Source organism: Podarcis vaucheri, assembly GCF_965113315.1.
Source record: "Podarcis vaucheri genome assembly, chromosome: 5".
Taxonomy (NCBI): Eukaryota; Metazoa; Chordata; class Lepidosauria; order Squamata; family Lacertidae; genus Podarcis; species Podarcis vaucheri.
This window is the reverse complement of record NC_138763.1, coordinates 61,284,729-61,301,231: the sequence shown is the minus strand read 5'-3', so window position 1 is coordinate 61,301,231 and position 16,503 is coordinate 61,284,729. Positions and strand designations below refer to the sequence as shown.

General features: G+C 39.8%; 1 protein-coding gene and 1 long non-coding RNA gene across 24 annotated transcripts in view; one reads left to right on the top strand and one right to left on the bottom strand.

Annotated features, from left to right (window-relative positions):
• Positions 1 to 15,434, top strand: part of EBF3 (EBF transcription factor 3) — a 189,124-nt gene extending 173,690 nt beyond the window's left edge. For 7 of the 22 annotated variants that reach the window (XM_082222876.1, XM_082222887.1, XM_082222895.1 and 4 more), the window contains 5 exons: positions 860 to 1,037; positions 2,279 to 2,467; positions 2,929 to 3,126; positions 6,323 to 6,493; positions 14,973 to 15,072. In XM_082222876.1, coding sequence (XP_082079002.1) covers positions 860 to 1,037; positions 2,279 to 2,467; positions 2,929 to 3,126; positions 6,323 to 6,456 — 699 coding nt within the window. In that variant the 3' untranslated portion in view covers positions 6,457 to 6,493; positions 14,973 to 15,072. Of the gene's footprint in view, positions 1 to 859; positions 1,038 to 2,278; positions 2,468 to 2,928; positions 3,127 to 6,322; positions 6,494 to 14,972 lie in introns of all 22 variants that reach the window. The other 15 variants (XM_082222897.1, XM_082222894.1, XM_082222893.1 and 12 more) reach the window with 6 other exon arrangements.
• The window catches only part of LOC309532544, a 99,891-nt gene that overhangs the window by 28,347 nt on the left and 55,041 nt on the right, over positions 1 to 16,503 (bottom strand). Inside the window, exons 2-3 of one of the 2 annotated variants that reach the window (XR_014219907.1) lie at positions 12,503 to 12,630; positions 3,016 to 3,139 (exon numbers count right to left, since the gene is read on the bottom strand). This is a non-coding gene — a long non-coding RNA (uncharacterized lncRNA). Of the gene's footprint in view, positions 1 to 3,015; positions 3,140 to 3,281; positions 3,726 to 12,502; positions 12,631 to 16,503 lie in introns of those variants that run through there. The other variant, XR_014219908.1, reaches the window with a different exon arrangement.

Below are 16,503 nucleotides of genomic sequence, written 5' to 3'. Positions count from 1 at the left end.
CCTCTCATGTGCATATATGGTCACATGCACACAGTGTAGCAAATGGGCAGCTGCCTTTTGCAAACCTGGCAAAGCATTGATGTGTTCTTCCAGTGCACCACATCATTTTCCCAGCTACCTTAAGGGTGGCGATATGAAGCAATATCTTAATGAGAATTGAGATTCATTTACCATTTTCTTTTCCAAACTTGTTTTCCTATCACAAGTGGTAATTAAGGATACAGTGGTACCTTGAGTTACAAACACCTCAAGTTACAAACTCCGCTAACCTTGAAGCATTACCTCGAGTTGAGAACTTTGCGCCAGGATGGGAACGGAAATCGTGTGCTGGCAGTGCAGTGACAGCAAGAGGCCCCATTAGCAAAAGTACGCCTCTAGTTAAGAACAGTTTCAGGTTAAGAACAGACCTCTGGAACGATTTAAGTTCGTAACTAGAAGTACCAATGTACACGCCAAATGCTTAAGCTTAAATGTGGTCCAATATATTGGTGGCTAATGGAAATCGCTAGCTAAAATTACTACGCGGCAGATAAATGTGTATTGTGTTGCAAACTACTGGAAATAATTTTGCTGCATTTTCCAAGTAAAGTACTTTTTTCTTCTTTAAATGCCACACTAGCAAAAATGCTAGATGGGATATTTGTACTATTTATTTCTTTAGAGTCACCACTGGTAAGGTTTACAGGAATATGTACATCAGTTTGCCAAATGAAAGAGGCTGTAAACTTTTATCAAGAACACTGGCATCCATCAGTGCCTACTATAATCTTAGATTAACCTGCACCACAAAATTAGAGTATGTGGTGAAACAAGCACACTGTATTACTTACTTGAAATTAATTCTTTTACAATTTTGCAGGAAATAATTCTGAAACGAGCAGCAGATATTGCAGAAGCATTATACAGTGTGCCACGCAACCACAATCAGATTCCAACACTTGCCAACACCCCAGCTCATACTGGCATGATGGGAGTAAATTCATTTAGCAGCCAGCTAGCAGTTAATGTTTCAGAAACATCACAAGCTAATGACCAAGGTATGTGAAGTTTTAATAATTATGTATCCAAAGTTTTGATATTCTTGACGTTGATCAGTATGTTCCACCTTCTTTCTTCAGTAGGATTCATGCATTCAATTAACCAGAGGTGTGCCAATTATATTCAATGAAGTTTATTTTTTGCTTTACAATACAGAATCTTTATTGAAAATATTGAGTAAAATACAAAAAGCTTATAAGAATTAACAGTGCAATTTTCTACATGTCTACTCGGTGCTGGAATCCTATGCCATTTACTTGGAAGAAAGCCATAAGTGTTATTATTATGAAACATGAGAATCTATATTATTGCTTATAACATAACTGATTAATTAGAAGCATATTAACCTCTAATATAGCAAAAGATAGTTGTGCCTAAACCTTGCAGAGAGCAACAGAGCAAGTACGTTCTGTCTGATGAAGTGTGCATGCACACGAAAGCTCATACCAAGAACTAACTTAGTTGGTCTTTAAGGTGCTACTGGAAGGAATTTTTTTATTTTGCCACAATTCTAAACGTGCTTAATAAGGGAGTGAGTCCAGTTGAACGCAGTGAGACTTAACTTTTGTGTAAGCATGAATAGGATTGCAGCGTAATATTCCTGGATCAGGGCCACTAAATTCTTGCTACTGTCCAAATTATGTGTGTCTGTTGAACTTACTTGTGTCGTACTGATATCATAAATAAATCCAGGCTGGTTTTCACTGAAGCATGGGCACCCAGTGGGAGCACTTGCTTATATTTAGTGTGTAAAAATATCAGTTGTAACATTGAAGATTAAAATAAAAAGCAGCTTTTTGCAGCAAACAAGTCTTTCCTTTCTATTTTTAGCCCTTCCCCTCCTGTTTCTGCCAATTTTGGCATTTGAAGTCCTGAAAAGGCTGAAAGTTCGTTCAGCATGTTGGTACAAACCAGCAACCAAGCCTTCTGATAATTACCACTAAAGACAAATGTGATGGAAGCTGACACAATTGGATCGAAGGAAGCTTTTTGTTGGCTTTCTCTGCCAGGAGCAGAGGCAACACGGAATGATCCTCGATGATTTAAGTAGGGTTGGCGTGATAAGGTTATCTTGAACTGTAAAGAGATGATAGGGCAGTAGCAGACAACTTAGACCAAAGCTGTGCAATCAATTAAAAGTGTGTAATGTATGATGCGGAAGGGAAACCCTTCACCCCCCTAAATAATAACCATTTTCTTGGGATGGGTTTTTCTCTCTCTCTCTCTCCACCTAACACAGTAGGTTACAGTCGCAACACAAGCAGTGTTTCCCCGCGAGGATATGTTCCGAGCAGTACTCCTCAGCAGTCCAATTACAACACAGTCAGCAATAGCATGAATGGATATGGCAATGCTGGCATGCCCAATCTTGGTGTACCTGGTTCCCCTGGATTTCTTAATGGCTCTTCAGCTAACTCCCCTTATGGCAGTAAGTGTCTTTTTCTGGTACATGTAGCCATTACATAGTTCTTTATTTGTTACAATATATATATATATTTACTTTATTTTGATTTTTCTACAATGTGAGCTACTGGATAAAAGGAGGGGTGACTCTGGAGGCTGGACATTTAAAAAACAAACAAACAAAAACCAATTAAAAAAACCATGGCAAATATATTGGTATATGCCAAACAATAATCTTGGTTAAAAGAGAAAAGAAAGAAAAAAAAAGAACTAGATTGGACTACAAAATGTGCAACCAAGGTCCAACACAAAAGAGTTTGCCTGTTATCCAGAGTGTGGCAAGCCAAAGCTTTTTATTTTTTCATATATAATTTCCCCCCGCTATTATAAGAGAGACAAGGCCCTATCAATCTCTTTTTCCCCCTTCCCTCCATGTTTGCCATAAAATCCACAATATGAGTCCTGATTATTTTTGCTTTATTGCAGTAGTGCCGTCAAGCCCTACCATGGCAGCCTCTTCGGTCACCCTCCCTTCAAACTGTAGCAGTACACACGGCATTTTCTCATTCTCACCTGCCAATGTCATCTCTGCAGTGAAACAAAAGAGCGCCTTTGCTCCTGTTGTCAGGCCCCAAGCTTCTCCTCCACCATCTTGCACCAGTGCAAATGGAAATGGACTTCAAGGTGAGCTGGATCTCTGTATCATTTTTTTGTGTAATTGCAGATTATTATTTTTAAAAACAAAACACTAGAACCTAACATTTTTAGATCTAAAAGGGAAAAGGAAGTATTTTTATCACTGGCAAATATTAAAAGACAAAACCCCAGACTTCAAAAACGAGGTGCTTATTTTTTATTTTTTTTAAATGGCTTTGCATTGCAGGGGCAAGACCTTGGTATTAAATACAGTAGCACAAAACATAGCCAACCATTTTACCATATCAGTGGTTAAACTTTAAGCTTTGCATTAGAAGAAATACTAGCTGTTTTTCCAGCATTTCCCCTTAAGGTTTCGTGCATTAATTTTTAAAATAAACACACAACCCTGAATGTCTCTCACAGATCAGATGTGTTCCTTTTTCTTCTTTATACTGCATGCATTTTTGATAGACACATTTTAATCGGCAGCATTTCAAGATGTGCTTCTTCTCCTACTTGTGTCGCTATTTGAAACTTGAAGAACCTTGCAGACGTTTGAAGCTGTTGTTCCAACGTAGCTTTTGTTCACCCTCAAGATTCCTAATGAGGTTTTTGTGCTCTTATTGGAACTTATTCCAGCTAAACTGTCCATAAAAAGAGGAAAATCAGGACAAATAACTATAAAATAGCTTGTAGAATTTACATAGCCACTTGCAGTCATTAATACTAAGTGTGAAAATTTATAGAGGAAGCCGAAACAACTGCAAAGTCTCTTATTAAAGAGACTGCTTTGCATGTATATCACTGCCATACCTTTTTCAACGCAGGACCAAAACCTGCTTCAACTGTGCCAGCCTGAACTGTAACTCTTAACGGACACCAAAAAACATGCTCTAAGCACTTAACACGGCACAGCCTGGGTGGAGTGGAGCACAACTAGTATTGATTTATTTACAGTGCAGCCACCATTCACTTTCTGAGCATCAGGAAAGAATAAAAAGTCCTGGATCACAAAGGCATACATTTACATTTTAGGCTCTTTGTCTTATAAAGAGAATATCATCATCATCATATTTCAACATTAGCACTGAGCTTACCTTTAGATGTATAAATATCATTGGTAGGACTGGAAAACGACTTGAGAAGATCAATCTAATTTATGCCAATAAAGATGCTACCGCTTAGGGATTTTTTTTATCTCAATTACCTGTAAAATATCCAGTGATGGAAATATACAAGCTGTCCAGACCAACTAACTGGTCTGTTTGCTACTCTATTTTTCTAATGTTTGAACTCAAACATTTTTGTATTCTATTTTAAGATTAAAAAAATCAGGAATATAATCTGCAATACTGAAAAGATCCTAAGGTTCACAAAGAAATGCAGGTACGTTTGTACTTACAGAGTCTTTGGTGAAAAGGCTGGACAGGATTGCTGCCTAAAAGCACCTGTCTGTCAGAGTGGGCCAAAGGCAACTCCTTGTTTGCCTCTGATCAGGTCATTAAAGCATTAGCAAGTGTTGAGAGTTTTGAAATCTCTGGTCCTTATCATCTAAACACATATGCATAACCCCAGCAAACTTTGTTTGCTTGTTTACCTGCGAATTACTTCAACAGGAGCCTCTGAATAGAACTGTTTCTTCTCTTGAAATAAATATGCATTTGGTGAAGCTAGCTATTTTTTTAAAAAGCGGAACAAAAACTTTAGTAACAAATGCAAGGTGCAAAGCCACCAAAGTTCAGGGTTCGTAAATTATGTTAGAAATCTGCAACCATTTCAATAAAAGTTTAGCAAAGGGGTATTCATTTCATCCCAATTTATGTTTCCTGAGCAGAGCTTTTGCTTCCACTTGTGAGGAAATAATCACACACCCAACTTAATAATAATAATAATAATAATAATTTATTATTTATACCCCGCCCATCTGGCTGGGCCTCCCCAGCCACTCTGGGCGGCTTCCATAAAAACCAAAAATACAATAAAATATCACACGTTAAAAACTTCCCTGAACTGCCTTAAGATGTCTCCTGAATGTCAGGTAGTTGTTTATCGCCTTGACATCTGCTGGAAGGGTGTTCCACAGGGCGGGCGCCACTACCGAGAAGGCCCTCTGCCTGGTTCCCTGTAGCTTTGCTTCTCGCAATGAGGGAACCGCCAGAAGGCCCTCGGCGCTGGACCTCAGCGTCCGGGCAGAATGATGGGGGTGGAGACGCTCCTTCAGGTATACTGGACCGAGGCCGTTTAGGGCTTTAAAGGTCAGCACCAACACTTTACAATTTGAATTGAGAGGTACACTTGGGATAGCAGATTGTAGAATCTGAGTTGATGCACACCCTAGCTGGGTGAGGGAATTCCTGAGTTTTCAGGGTTGGAAGACAAAACAGGTTCTCCCTTCATGATCTCCACCATCCCTTGCATTCTTTAACTTCTGTCACTCCCACTTCTTCTCTTTCAGCTCCTCCCCTCCCACTTACTGGAAATATGTCAAGTCACTTCCTCTCCTCCCCTTTTCTGTGGCATCATGGGAGAAAGACCCTAAACCCCTCCTTTCTCCCATTGTTCTATGCAGGAGTCTCTGGAAATTTACCAGTGCCTCAGACCTTTCTTCCTCCCTCCTGGCTGTAGTTTAAAAACCCCAAACCAATTTAGGAATCCTTTAAAGGCCTCCTCCTCCAAGATCTACCACTGATCTCAGGAAATGTGAGAGGTAATTATGAATACAGTTTACTGAATATGTAAACCTTCTTCCAATAAGTATCTCTTGACTGCCTCAGTATAATTGTCTGTTCCCAAGAGTTACCTCAAATTCACAGACTTTCCTCAGATTTTCCTTACCACTGAGATTACAAAACTTCCATTGCACCTATGCACAACAAACTGTTTTTCTGTAGAAGAATGCACATAGTTTGGGCCAGTTCTAATGATGTAAGGAAGGCGGGGGGAATGGAAGCATAGTGTTATGAAAGAATATATTATCAACAGTACTTTTAAATGCATACATCCCTCCAATGCTGCAGCTGCACTAGGGCAACAAAACAAATTTCCAGAATTCTGAAGAGCAAGATTTCCTGTACTCATTGGGTCAGAGGGTGGGCTTTTTGGGGGTGGGGTAGGGAATAAAAACCGCTTTTAAGCATGCAGAATGAGGCAATCACACAGGTACCACCTTGATATTTTTACAGGAAGTATTTCCTTAAAAAGCAGTCCCAGTTGCAGATGGCATACTCTGGTTTCTCTTTAGATCGTAAAAATCTCTCGCATGGTGGGGAAGGGGATGCTCACCTGACCTGTGGTCAGTCATGTTGCTACTACTTACCAGAAGCTAGAGGGAAAATGCAGTGGGACGCTTGGTATGGTGAAATCCAGGGTCCTTGACAGTACATTTGCATCAACGCAACTGACTGGAGCTCAGGTAAGCTCCGCCACCCCCACCATGCTGTCCAGTACTGAGCAGCCCTACATGAAAACCAAGGTTGCATCAAAAACTTATCTCCCCAGAGAGAAGGACTGACCTACACTTCTCTTTCTAGTGAGGTACATATGGACACTTCCAATGTAAATGCAAGGTAGCATTGTCCCATCATTAGGTTTGGATTTTGTTGAGTTGCTTGCTGGATGAAGTTATTTTTATATATGTACACCACAGGCTGGAATAGCACGTATATAAATTTTAGAAATAAACAAAATGCATTCATTGTAACCTACACACCCATAGGTAGCTTCTATTATTACCAAAAAACCAGGGGTGAAGTTATTTTTTAAAAATGTGCTAAAGCAGCATGTGTGAAACTTTTGCTCCTAAACCATTTAGTTACTTTGATAATTCCACCTTTAACATTTCTCTTGAGAGTAGCTTCAGGGACAGACCTTCAATTTATATGATAGTAAACCAAGGACATGATTTGCCTGGGTGTGTGAAAGAAACACAGTGAACAGGGCATCTTGAAAAAAGAAAATAGGATTTTCCCTTATGGGCCCCAAATGTATACTTGGTAGGTTCAACCTCCATTTTATTCTGTTAGAGACTGTAATGATGTGGAGGCCCATAATGCTTTCTTTTGGTGGCCCTTGGCGAATATCCAAACTTCTTTCCACCTACCTAAGTGCTTAAATTGTGTGGTTGTTTTTAATTATATAGTTTGGCAAAAGTGTAAATAAGTAAAGAAAAAAAGACAGACTTATTGGGTATTTGATACTTTATCTTGCCAATTAATAAATCAGTATTAAAGCTTGATGGGCAAATGCAATTAAACTTTGACACTAGGATCCTATTAATCCTGGTCTCCTCTAGGTCACTTCTAAAGCCTGACGTTCTTACTGACACATTAAACCATTTCCCCAAATTACTTTGCTGTCCAAAAAAATGCAGCATTTGAAATACAGCATTGGTGACAAATATAAGCTAATATAAAATTATTCTAATAGTTTCAGAAATCATAGTTTTTCAGCTGTGGTGATGAAATAAACTGATCTTGTGTTAACCAGCTCAGAGGGCACCAGAGAAGTGGACATTTACAGCCACTCTTATGGAGCCAGAAAGGTCCCACAAATCTTTTCCACACCCTCCCTAACTTAAAGGCAAACTCACCCATGTACACACTCGTGTTTGAATTGTCCCTACTCATACAAACTCATTTAACCAAATTGTCCTGAATCTAGCATGCCATAAGCAGAAAGCAGGAGCAGTTGGGAATCAAATGCAGCATCAAACATCTTTGACTGTACTATCAGCTTACTTCACCTTAAGCAAATTACTTTTCAGTAAAAGGAATTTAGTCATTGAACCATTTGCAATTTAGTGATGTACACACACGTGTGAAGCAGTCCAAAAACAAACCTGCACATAATGCTAAACCATATTTTATCATTCTACACATGAAAGCCTCATGCTCTTGCCCTTCCCTACTCCTCCTCTGACATGGCCACGAGGAGGAGATGAGAAGCTTTCACATTCTATTTCAAGAAACTATACTTCCTAGTTTGAACCAGGAAACACAGCCTGCTTTATGTGTTACATTAAAAACATAGTTAAAAATCAATTGTGACTTAATGTGAATACTCCATGTGTTGGTGCATGCTGTTGAAAAGTTATTGCTCTGCTTTTCCCTACTTCTGCTACACCACCAGGAAACAATCCAGAGTCTGGCTGTCTCAATGTCCAGACCCAGGCTCATGGTTTGTTTCTCTACAAACAAACCATGAGTGGTAACCAAGACTTATTAGCTTATTGTTTGTGGTTTCTTTTGATGGAACAAAACACGAGACCAGGTTCTGATATCACAACAAGCGAAATCCTAAGCTTGTTTCTCAGCTGCATGGCAAGAGCATGGGAGGAGTGGAGCAATAACTTTTCAGCATTTTGTACCAGCATGCTGCACATTCACATTTAAAACTAGTTTGGTTTTAACTGATTATGATGTATGTTCTGGCCCAATCACAGCTGTGCTTGAAGCCTGAACACTGAATTACTATTTTTTTGGTCATTATGTGCAAATATAGCTATCGTATGCTAAGCAAATTTCATCTGAAGCAAACATTGGCATTTTAGGAATGGCTAGTTTGTGTCATGATCCCAACCATGAGCAGTGGCTTGACACAGAAGAGGAGCCTGCCAGGTCAAGAGGACTGGCCGCACAATTTTCAAATATGCTGGACCTAGACTCAGACACCAACCTAAGCCTGAGCTAGAACCTGTCAGCTAATATCCCACTGAACCAAAGACCTCGGAGTGGAACCTCCCGAGATAAAATCCCTGGAGAACCCAGTACTCTTTACACCAGGGGGACTCACATTCACAATGCCCTGCTTATCAGTGTCTACAGTGAGTAAGGTGGGAGCTCCAGGCCAGAAGACTACCGCTTTAAGTATACAGTATCTCCATTCCTCAGGAAGTGGTCAGAATATGAGAAGGGCAGCCTGAGTAAAGAGGGGTGGAAGGCTTTAGCTGTGCTCCAGATCTTGTCAGAGCAATTACCAATTTAGAGCTATCCATGGTCCTGTGACTCCGACCTGAACAGATTATGGCTAGCCTGCTCTCTCCTAAGGGGCTGCCTTGTCTTCAGTGGGCTCCCATGCAGAGACAGAACAGGGCAGTACATTTGCTGCTTCTTTCATGTCACCTTAAAAATTAAATGAGCAAAGCAAATTATCGCCTCAGGTATGGTGCTTCTGCTATGGCATCTCTCCTGTGCTCTATACAGTAGGGTTAGGGCACAGGAATAATGGAGGGAATAAGATAATCCTCCCATGCTGGGAATTCTGCTTCCTCAGCAATGCTAATGACCACTGTTCCAAACTCCCAATAACTACAATAAAATAACACAGCTGGGATATTAAGCCAGCAAAACTATGGATTTAAGATTTTGGTTCCATTTCCTTCCTGCTAAGACACCAGATAGTCTTTATTGCACTCCTTCCATCCTGCATGCACAAAACTAATACCTATGTTGGTCTACAAATACCGTGCAGGGTACCGATGTTGTAGACCAGGGAGACACAAGTGTGAGAAACTCTAGTCAAAAATGTCCATAATGAACACTATTAACTAGGTCTTAAGGGTATGTAGATTTGAATCACACACAGTGGCATTTATTGTCTTGTCTAATGCAGAGATCAGCCTTGCAGACAATTACCAAAGATGTGGTCACTCAGAATATAATCATGTCACCTGCCCATCTCCTCTCACATTCTTCCACTAACACTTGGAACCCAGGAGCTCAGAGAATGATCCCTGTGCCTTCCAACTCTTCAACAAGAAAATGCTTTCAGGGACCAATTCCCTGGCAATGCTTCCACTTTTTCTGGATACAGAAAACCAGACTGTGGTGGCAATGGCCTTGACACCACTGTGCAAGTCTGAAGGCAGGTGGCCGAGAGAAGCTGATATGACAGCAACCAGCATTGGTCCTCTCTTTCAAACTATGTATTCACTGCCACTATATTAACCCAAGTGCTAATATAAAGCAGCATTTGAATGACCGACTACACAATTAGCTTGGGTTCTCCCTTCTATAGCCACAAAAACTTTTAAGCTAGGAGAGTTTGCATAAGTGTGTGCCACTATCTAGTTTGCCACTTGGGAGCACACTGAGGGCACAATTGTTAATTCACCTTCCAGGTGAGCATGCGAATTGCAGATTGCATGACTGGGGTAGCTCAAATCATTCTTTGCCAAAATAAATAAAACAGCATGAACTGCGTAAATCTCCTCTGCTTTTTCAGACCAAACAACATCCTTTTTTTATTTGCTCTTCCTTGCAGTATAACATGAAAGTCCACATCATAGTTTGTCACCATTACATTTCACTCACTATATTTCCTGAACACAAGCAAGCAGCATACTATTTTTTTCCAAGTGTTGTGCTATTAGTTCTACCATGCCTAAGACTAAATTAGTTTACTTGCTTTGTCAATAGTGAAAAATATGAAAGAATACTGCAGACAAATACTTTGAAAAAAGACTATTTCCGCGACAATCAGAAACTAAACTTGTGGGAATCATATTTCACCACATACCTTTAAAATACATTTCACATATTAAATTCGGGTTGATTTTGAAATATATATATTTTTTGCAGATTAAAATTAAGCATTTTGGTTTAGTATAAAAATAAAAGACCTGCATCTAAATAATGTTGTCTCTGACAATGATCAAAGGCTCATACATTTGAAAGCAGCTCTATAAATACATGGGGTTAAGTCACATCAAGATATGCATGAGCTCAGAGTTTAGACCAAATGTAGCTAACCTGTGGCTTATATGTAATTGGTATTCCTGTGGTGAATGCCTTCTACCCTAGTCACAGGCAGAAACCAAGGGGGGCCTTGATAGTGTCAGATTTATGGGCCATGGTTTGCACTACCTAAGGATTGTGAGCAAGCCAGGGAAGGTTCAGTGTGGTGTGGGCAGATGCTGAAAGAGTGAAGGGTCCCTGTTCAGAAACCCAATAAAAAAGAAATAAAAGATTACGTGCACTGAGTATGTAGCATCAGGCGTTTTGGTGCGTCTGGCAGAAACCTAGGCTTTGCTGTCTCTTCATGTCTACTTTGCCTCAGTTTTTAGAAAGATGATTAGACAATGCATTTGTTTCCATATGTTAATAAGGACAAGGGTTTTGTAGGTTTATATGCAACAAGAGCAAGAGATATGCATGAGCATGTGGGATTGTATATATGAGTAAGAGGAAAGATATGTAGCTGTGTGTGTGCACTGAAGACTGTTTGGAAACATGCTTTAGCAGGGACCAATGGTTTTCCTGTATATCTGCTCAGAGCGCATCCTGCTTGATTGGTTTATACATCACATTTGTATTCCCTCTCCTTCCATGGAGCCCAGGGTGTTGCTTTTCTCAAGTTTATTCTAATAACAACCCTGTGAGGTAGGTTAGGCTAAGAAAGAGTCCCTGGTCCAAGTTAATCTAGCGATCTTCCATCTACAGGTATTTGAGCCAGATTTCCCCAGTCAAAAACTCTAGTCGCCCAAGTTTGGTTGTCACTAGTACACTGAAAACAGCAATCAGCTTGTGTGTTTGATGGCATTGGTAATAGTGTCTTTGAGTTTATGCCCTGTTTGCAAGACTGTATATTTTGGAGAACTTAACATCTGTATTTTTTCAGGAGAAAATAAATTTCCCAGAAGTATGGTGAGGAAGGGCATCAGCCTCTTTAGGAATACCCAACTAAACTAGACCCTAAACTGCATTTTATAGTCATTTTTTTAAAAATGGGCCATGGAGACTATTGGAACCATGTTTCCTCTTCTGTGCAGCTATTTCACTGGCAATACAGGAAGGTGAAAATTGGCTGAATGCTGCATTCACCACTGTTGGCCCTAATTTAACAGAATACTTGCTACCAAATGGTAATAGTGTTATTAGTATTTATTGCTGTCAATTAATGGCAGAGAGAGCTCGCTGCTGCCGCAGATAGCCAAGGCTCTGCTCCATCCCTTGCCAATGAGCTGCAGTTACCACAAGGGAACATTTACTGGCCGAAAACTGTGAGCAGCACATCACTGTGCCCCCATCATTTGGCATTGTTTCTCCCAGCCCTGATGGCAGCATTGTGCAGGAGCTAAATATACTGGAACGCTGCCATATTGGGGGAATTCACAGCTGGCAAGAACTGGCTGCAATCCAAGCAGTGGCACATAGGGGTCGAAATGGAAGAGAGTCTGGTTGTTAGGCTCCATCTGCAAGTCTGTGACTAATCTTTCCATGTAAACAAAGGCATGCTCAAAACTTTCATGTACAGGATTTGCCTAACCTCGTAAGTTACATCTAAGGCTGGCAGTATTCACTGTGGAAAAACTACAGAAAAGTTACTCTCCCCCCCCCCCAGTATCGTTTTATCCTAGAAAAAATAAATAATCGACCAGTATTTTACAAGCAAGCTGCGAACTGTATGAGAAAACAAGACTTACCGCATAGGGTGAAGGCTGTCTTGCATGCTGTTCTTCCCCTGAGCCAAAGGTCCATGAGTACAGCAGCAGAATTCATGGAGCCACTGCTCAACACAGACATTCAACTCATCCTCACCGTTCCATCTGTTCTGTGGGGAAAGGAATCCATGAGCACCACTACTCCCGTGAATCTGAATTTTAGTCAGTGGGACCACACACGTACAAGGGTTACTGAGTCACCCTTTGTGACACATTGGCATGCATATAATACAATATGGTCAATCAACTGCACAGGGGCTGCCAGTGAAATAGGTAGCATGTCTGTGGCAAGAAGAAAAGCCTATCTCCATTCCAATCTGCCTTTCCTAAATTATGCTCCTCCTTTGCTTCATGACTCAGTACAGGAGCCATGGTTGGGAGAGGCGCTGCATTGTGCCTCTCCCAACCGCTGCTCCTATGCCTGCTCTTACAAGCAGCAGAGGCGGCGGCGGAGGGACGAGCAGCTTGAAAGGAGCCCTTTGCCGCTGGCGGCAGCGGAGGAACGAGCAGCCCAAAAGCAGCCCTTTGGGGCTGCTTGTTCTTCCTCCTCTGCTGTTGCCACCACCAGGTTTGTGGTGTGGTGAACCGGCTTATACTCGAGTCAATAGGTTTTCCCAGTTTTTTTGTGCTAAAATTACGTGTCTCGGCTTATATTCAGGTCGGCTTATAGTCTAGTATATACAGTACATGGGTGGCCAGACAAAGAGAGTGTATTACATAAGAAATACAACCAGCTTTCAGGAAAACCCGCAACAGCAAATCTGAGATAAATTGATATTTTTTGAGATTAATGAACTGGGAAATTGAAGTTCGCATCACTACATCAAAAATGTATTAATGTTTCTTGTACATAAATTAATGAGAATGATAAAGACAAAATTTAAACACCATAAGGTTAAAACAGCCCAAATTATACTCTTGCCAAGGAGATAACTAGAACATAATGACAAAATTTAGCTTCTCCCTGTTTAACAAGCCCAGTCCTTTCCCTTGATATACCATATGTACGGCACAGCTACCACAGCATCCAGTATTAGGAAAGTGTGCCCCGATCGCTTTTAATATCCAGAGAAAATCCCTGTTACAGGTCTTTGCTGACATATGCATTAGGGTCTACTGGCCCATTCTTGGACGAGACACAGAGGGGCCACCAAATGACTTGTCTCTCCTAACTGCTCTGCATAGTATTCTCCCAGTGCTGAAGTAGCAACAGTGGTGGCTACTAACCTAAATACAGGGGCTGGTGCCAGTTCCCAGTGCCAGAACAAAGGGACTCAGATCTCTTTGCATCACTACTGGGTACCTTGATCCTGAGCTTTGTGTGGCGCACACAGACTAACAAGGGATTGGGCTCTAAGCATTTTTTAAGAAACAAATTGAGCTAGCAAGTGGAAGATTTTAATCTCATGTCTTTTTTATAGTGCTTTGACAGATTCCAAAGCAGGTGTACTATACTTGACTTTGATCTCAGAAAGTCATTGACTTATTAAAGTCAGCATACTATTAGGATAAAGTACAATTAACAGAATGTCAAAATTGAGGCTTTCCACTTAGGTTTGAGTGCTTGGAAAAAGAGAAAAAGCTAAGGTTAGTCAGATTTTCATTTAGGGAACTTGAGAAGTGTCTGGTCCTTGATTGGTGAGTGAGCTGGCCTTGTCTGACATTACCAAAAGTGACCATGTTGTTTCTCAGCTGTCAACATAGGCAGTCTCCAGGGAGTCTGGGCCACTGTTTGCCATTAACAAAACGCTAAGAGAAATATCACACATGTGGGAGGCAGGATGCTTTGCACAAAAAAATGTCAGAATCCTTTTCATTTTAAAAGTGAAGTCTTTACAGAATGCTCTGGTAGGAAAGTCCTATTTTAAAAATAATTTAAAATGTTTGAGTGGGGAAAACAAAACCCCTTCCCTCATTGGATAGCCTGATATACTAGTAACAGATGACAAAAGCAGTCTGGCAGCTACTGCATGCAAACTATGTTGTAATATTAAATGTTGAAAACGTCCACCAGCAGTCCACCCAGATTTTAAGAAAACACACACACACACACACACACCCTATCATGCTCTGTGATCCAGAGATGATGATCTACATGCAGTAATCAACTTCTGTATGCATCACAGTTCATTTCCTGGTGCAATACTCTTGCATGCAGAGGGTATGTTTCACATGTGGAAATGTTTCACACCACTAATCCAGCACATAACTTTGGCAAGAACATACATATCTGCCTACAAAGCGGCAGGAGCTGTATTCTCCCACCCCCCAGCCACAGTCCTCTGGATCACAGCCCATATATTATGTGAAATAGGTGGATGTCCCTAAATGTTTTGTGGAAGTTGGTACTTCTGGGAAATATTTGTGCATGGTGGGATTTTTTTTCTTCTTCTTTGCAAGTTCTAATAATGCTTATACACATATTTAATAGTTCTTTTTCTCTTTCTTTCAGCTATGTCTGGGCTTGTAGTCCCGCCAATGTAAATTCATTTTTGTTTACCTACCGTAGCACCAAGCTTCAGAAGATGAGCTTTTTAGGGGACAAGTTTAGTATATAAGACATGCTGATGGAAACAGTATCTTCAAAATACAATCAGCAAAACATTGAAATGCTACAAAAAAAACTTTGTTTAAAGATTTTATTTAAACTACTAAGAATCAACATGCAAACAATCAACTTCTTCATGAACTATTCCATTTTATTAACTGAACTTCTCTCTTATTTTCACATTTCTTGATCCTGAAGAATAAGGAAAAAGCGACGCCTATTTTGTATAAAGTTTCTGATTACGTCTTGGCTATGTCTAGTACTTGCTATGTGTCGGGAAAAACTTTGTGGATGCACCATTTTGATTATCATGAAACACTGATGAAAAACGCCTCCAAAACATTTTTCTGTACTCATAACTAGATTCACAATGGTTGTGTATCTCTATAATGTGAAATATTTTTTTGTGGTGAAAAAAGGGGGCCAAGGAGGTATGAGCCATCAAAACTGGAAAAAAAGGATGAATATATGATTTGGGAAAATTTTGGGAGCTAGGGAGGGTGGGAGGGTTTATCATTGCTTAACTTCATCTTAAGGAAATGGAACTTTGTAACTTATTGTAGTTAGAAATTGTAACTTTGATATTGAATTCTCTTGCCTTCAACAAGCACACTGACAGAGAAAAAAATGCTACTGTCTGTTGGTTAAAAAAATATACTTCCACTGCTAGAGCTTCCTGTTAAGCAAGTGTGATCTGCAACATTTTTTCAACTTTTGCTAGCACTGTATACTATTGCATTCTTAGGCTACTGTGAAGTCTATGTTTCTTGTACCAGAAAATTGTCCTTTTGACTTCTAGATCCTTCTTCCCTAATGTGTTTTGTATGTGGTTATAAAATTGTAGACTTTTGTGATTTTGCCAAAGTTGTAGCTAAATATTTATACACTTGTCTTGAATTTTTTTCAGATCCACTTAAATATTTAGATCAGCAAATTTTATTCCTTATAAAGATAAGGAATAAAATAGTCATACATTACAACACTTTCTTTCACATAAACACTTGCAATCTACCAAGGGAATTTATTTTGTAACATATTGATTATAAATATTGTATTTATCTTTGAAATTTTGTATATTGCTTTTTATCATTTTCTCCCCCCTTGTATGTATGTTTTTTCGTCCTTTGACTGGTATTGTGATGCTGTGAAAAGCATTAAGCCAAGAACAGCTGCCTTCATGTGTTTCTGTTAAAATAAATTTGTGTTCATTCATTTCATTTGTATTTCAGAAAGTTGTTATTTGTTTGGACTTTCCATCCTTTTTGTTGTTTTGAGGAAAAAAACATTGTTTATTTTTATATTATTTTTAAGTTATCTGAACAAATGATTTTGAAATAAAGTTGTTTGTTGTATAGTTAAAACGGAATTGTGCCACATGGCTGTAATAAATACTAGTAGAATACGTGCATGTGATGCAGCCACAAGAAAAAGAAGT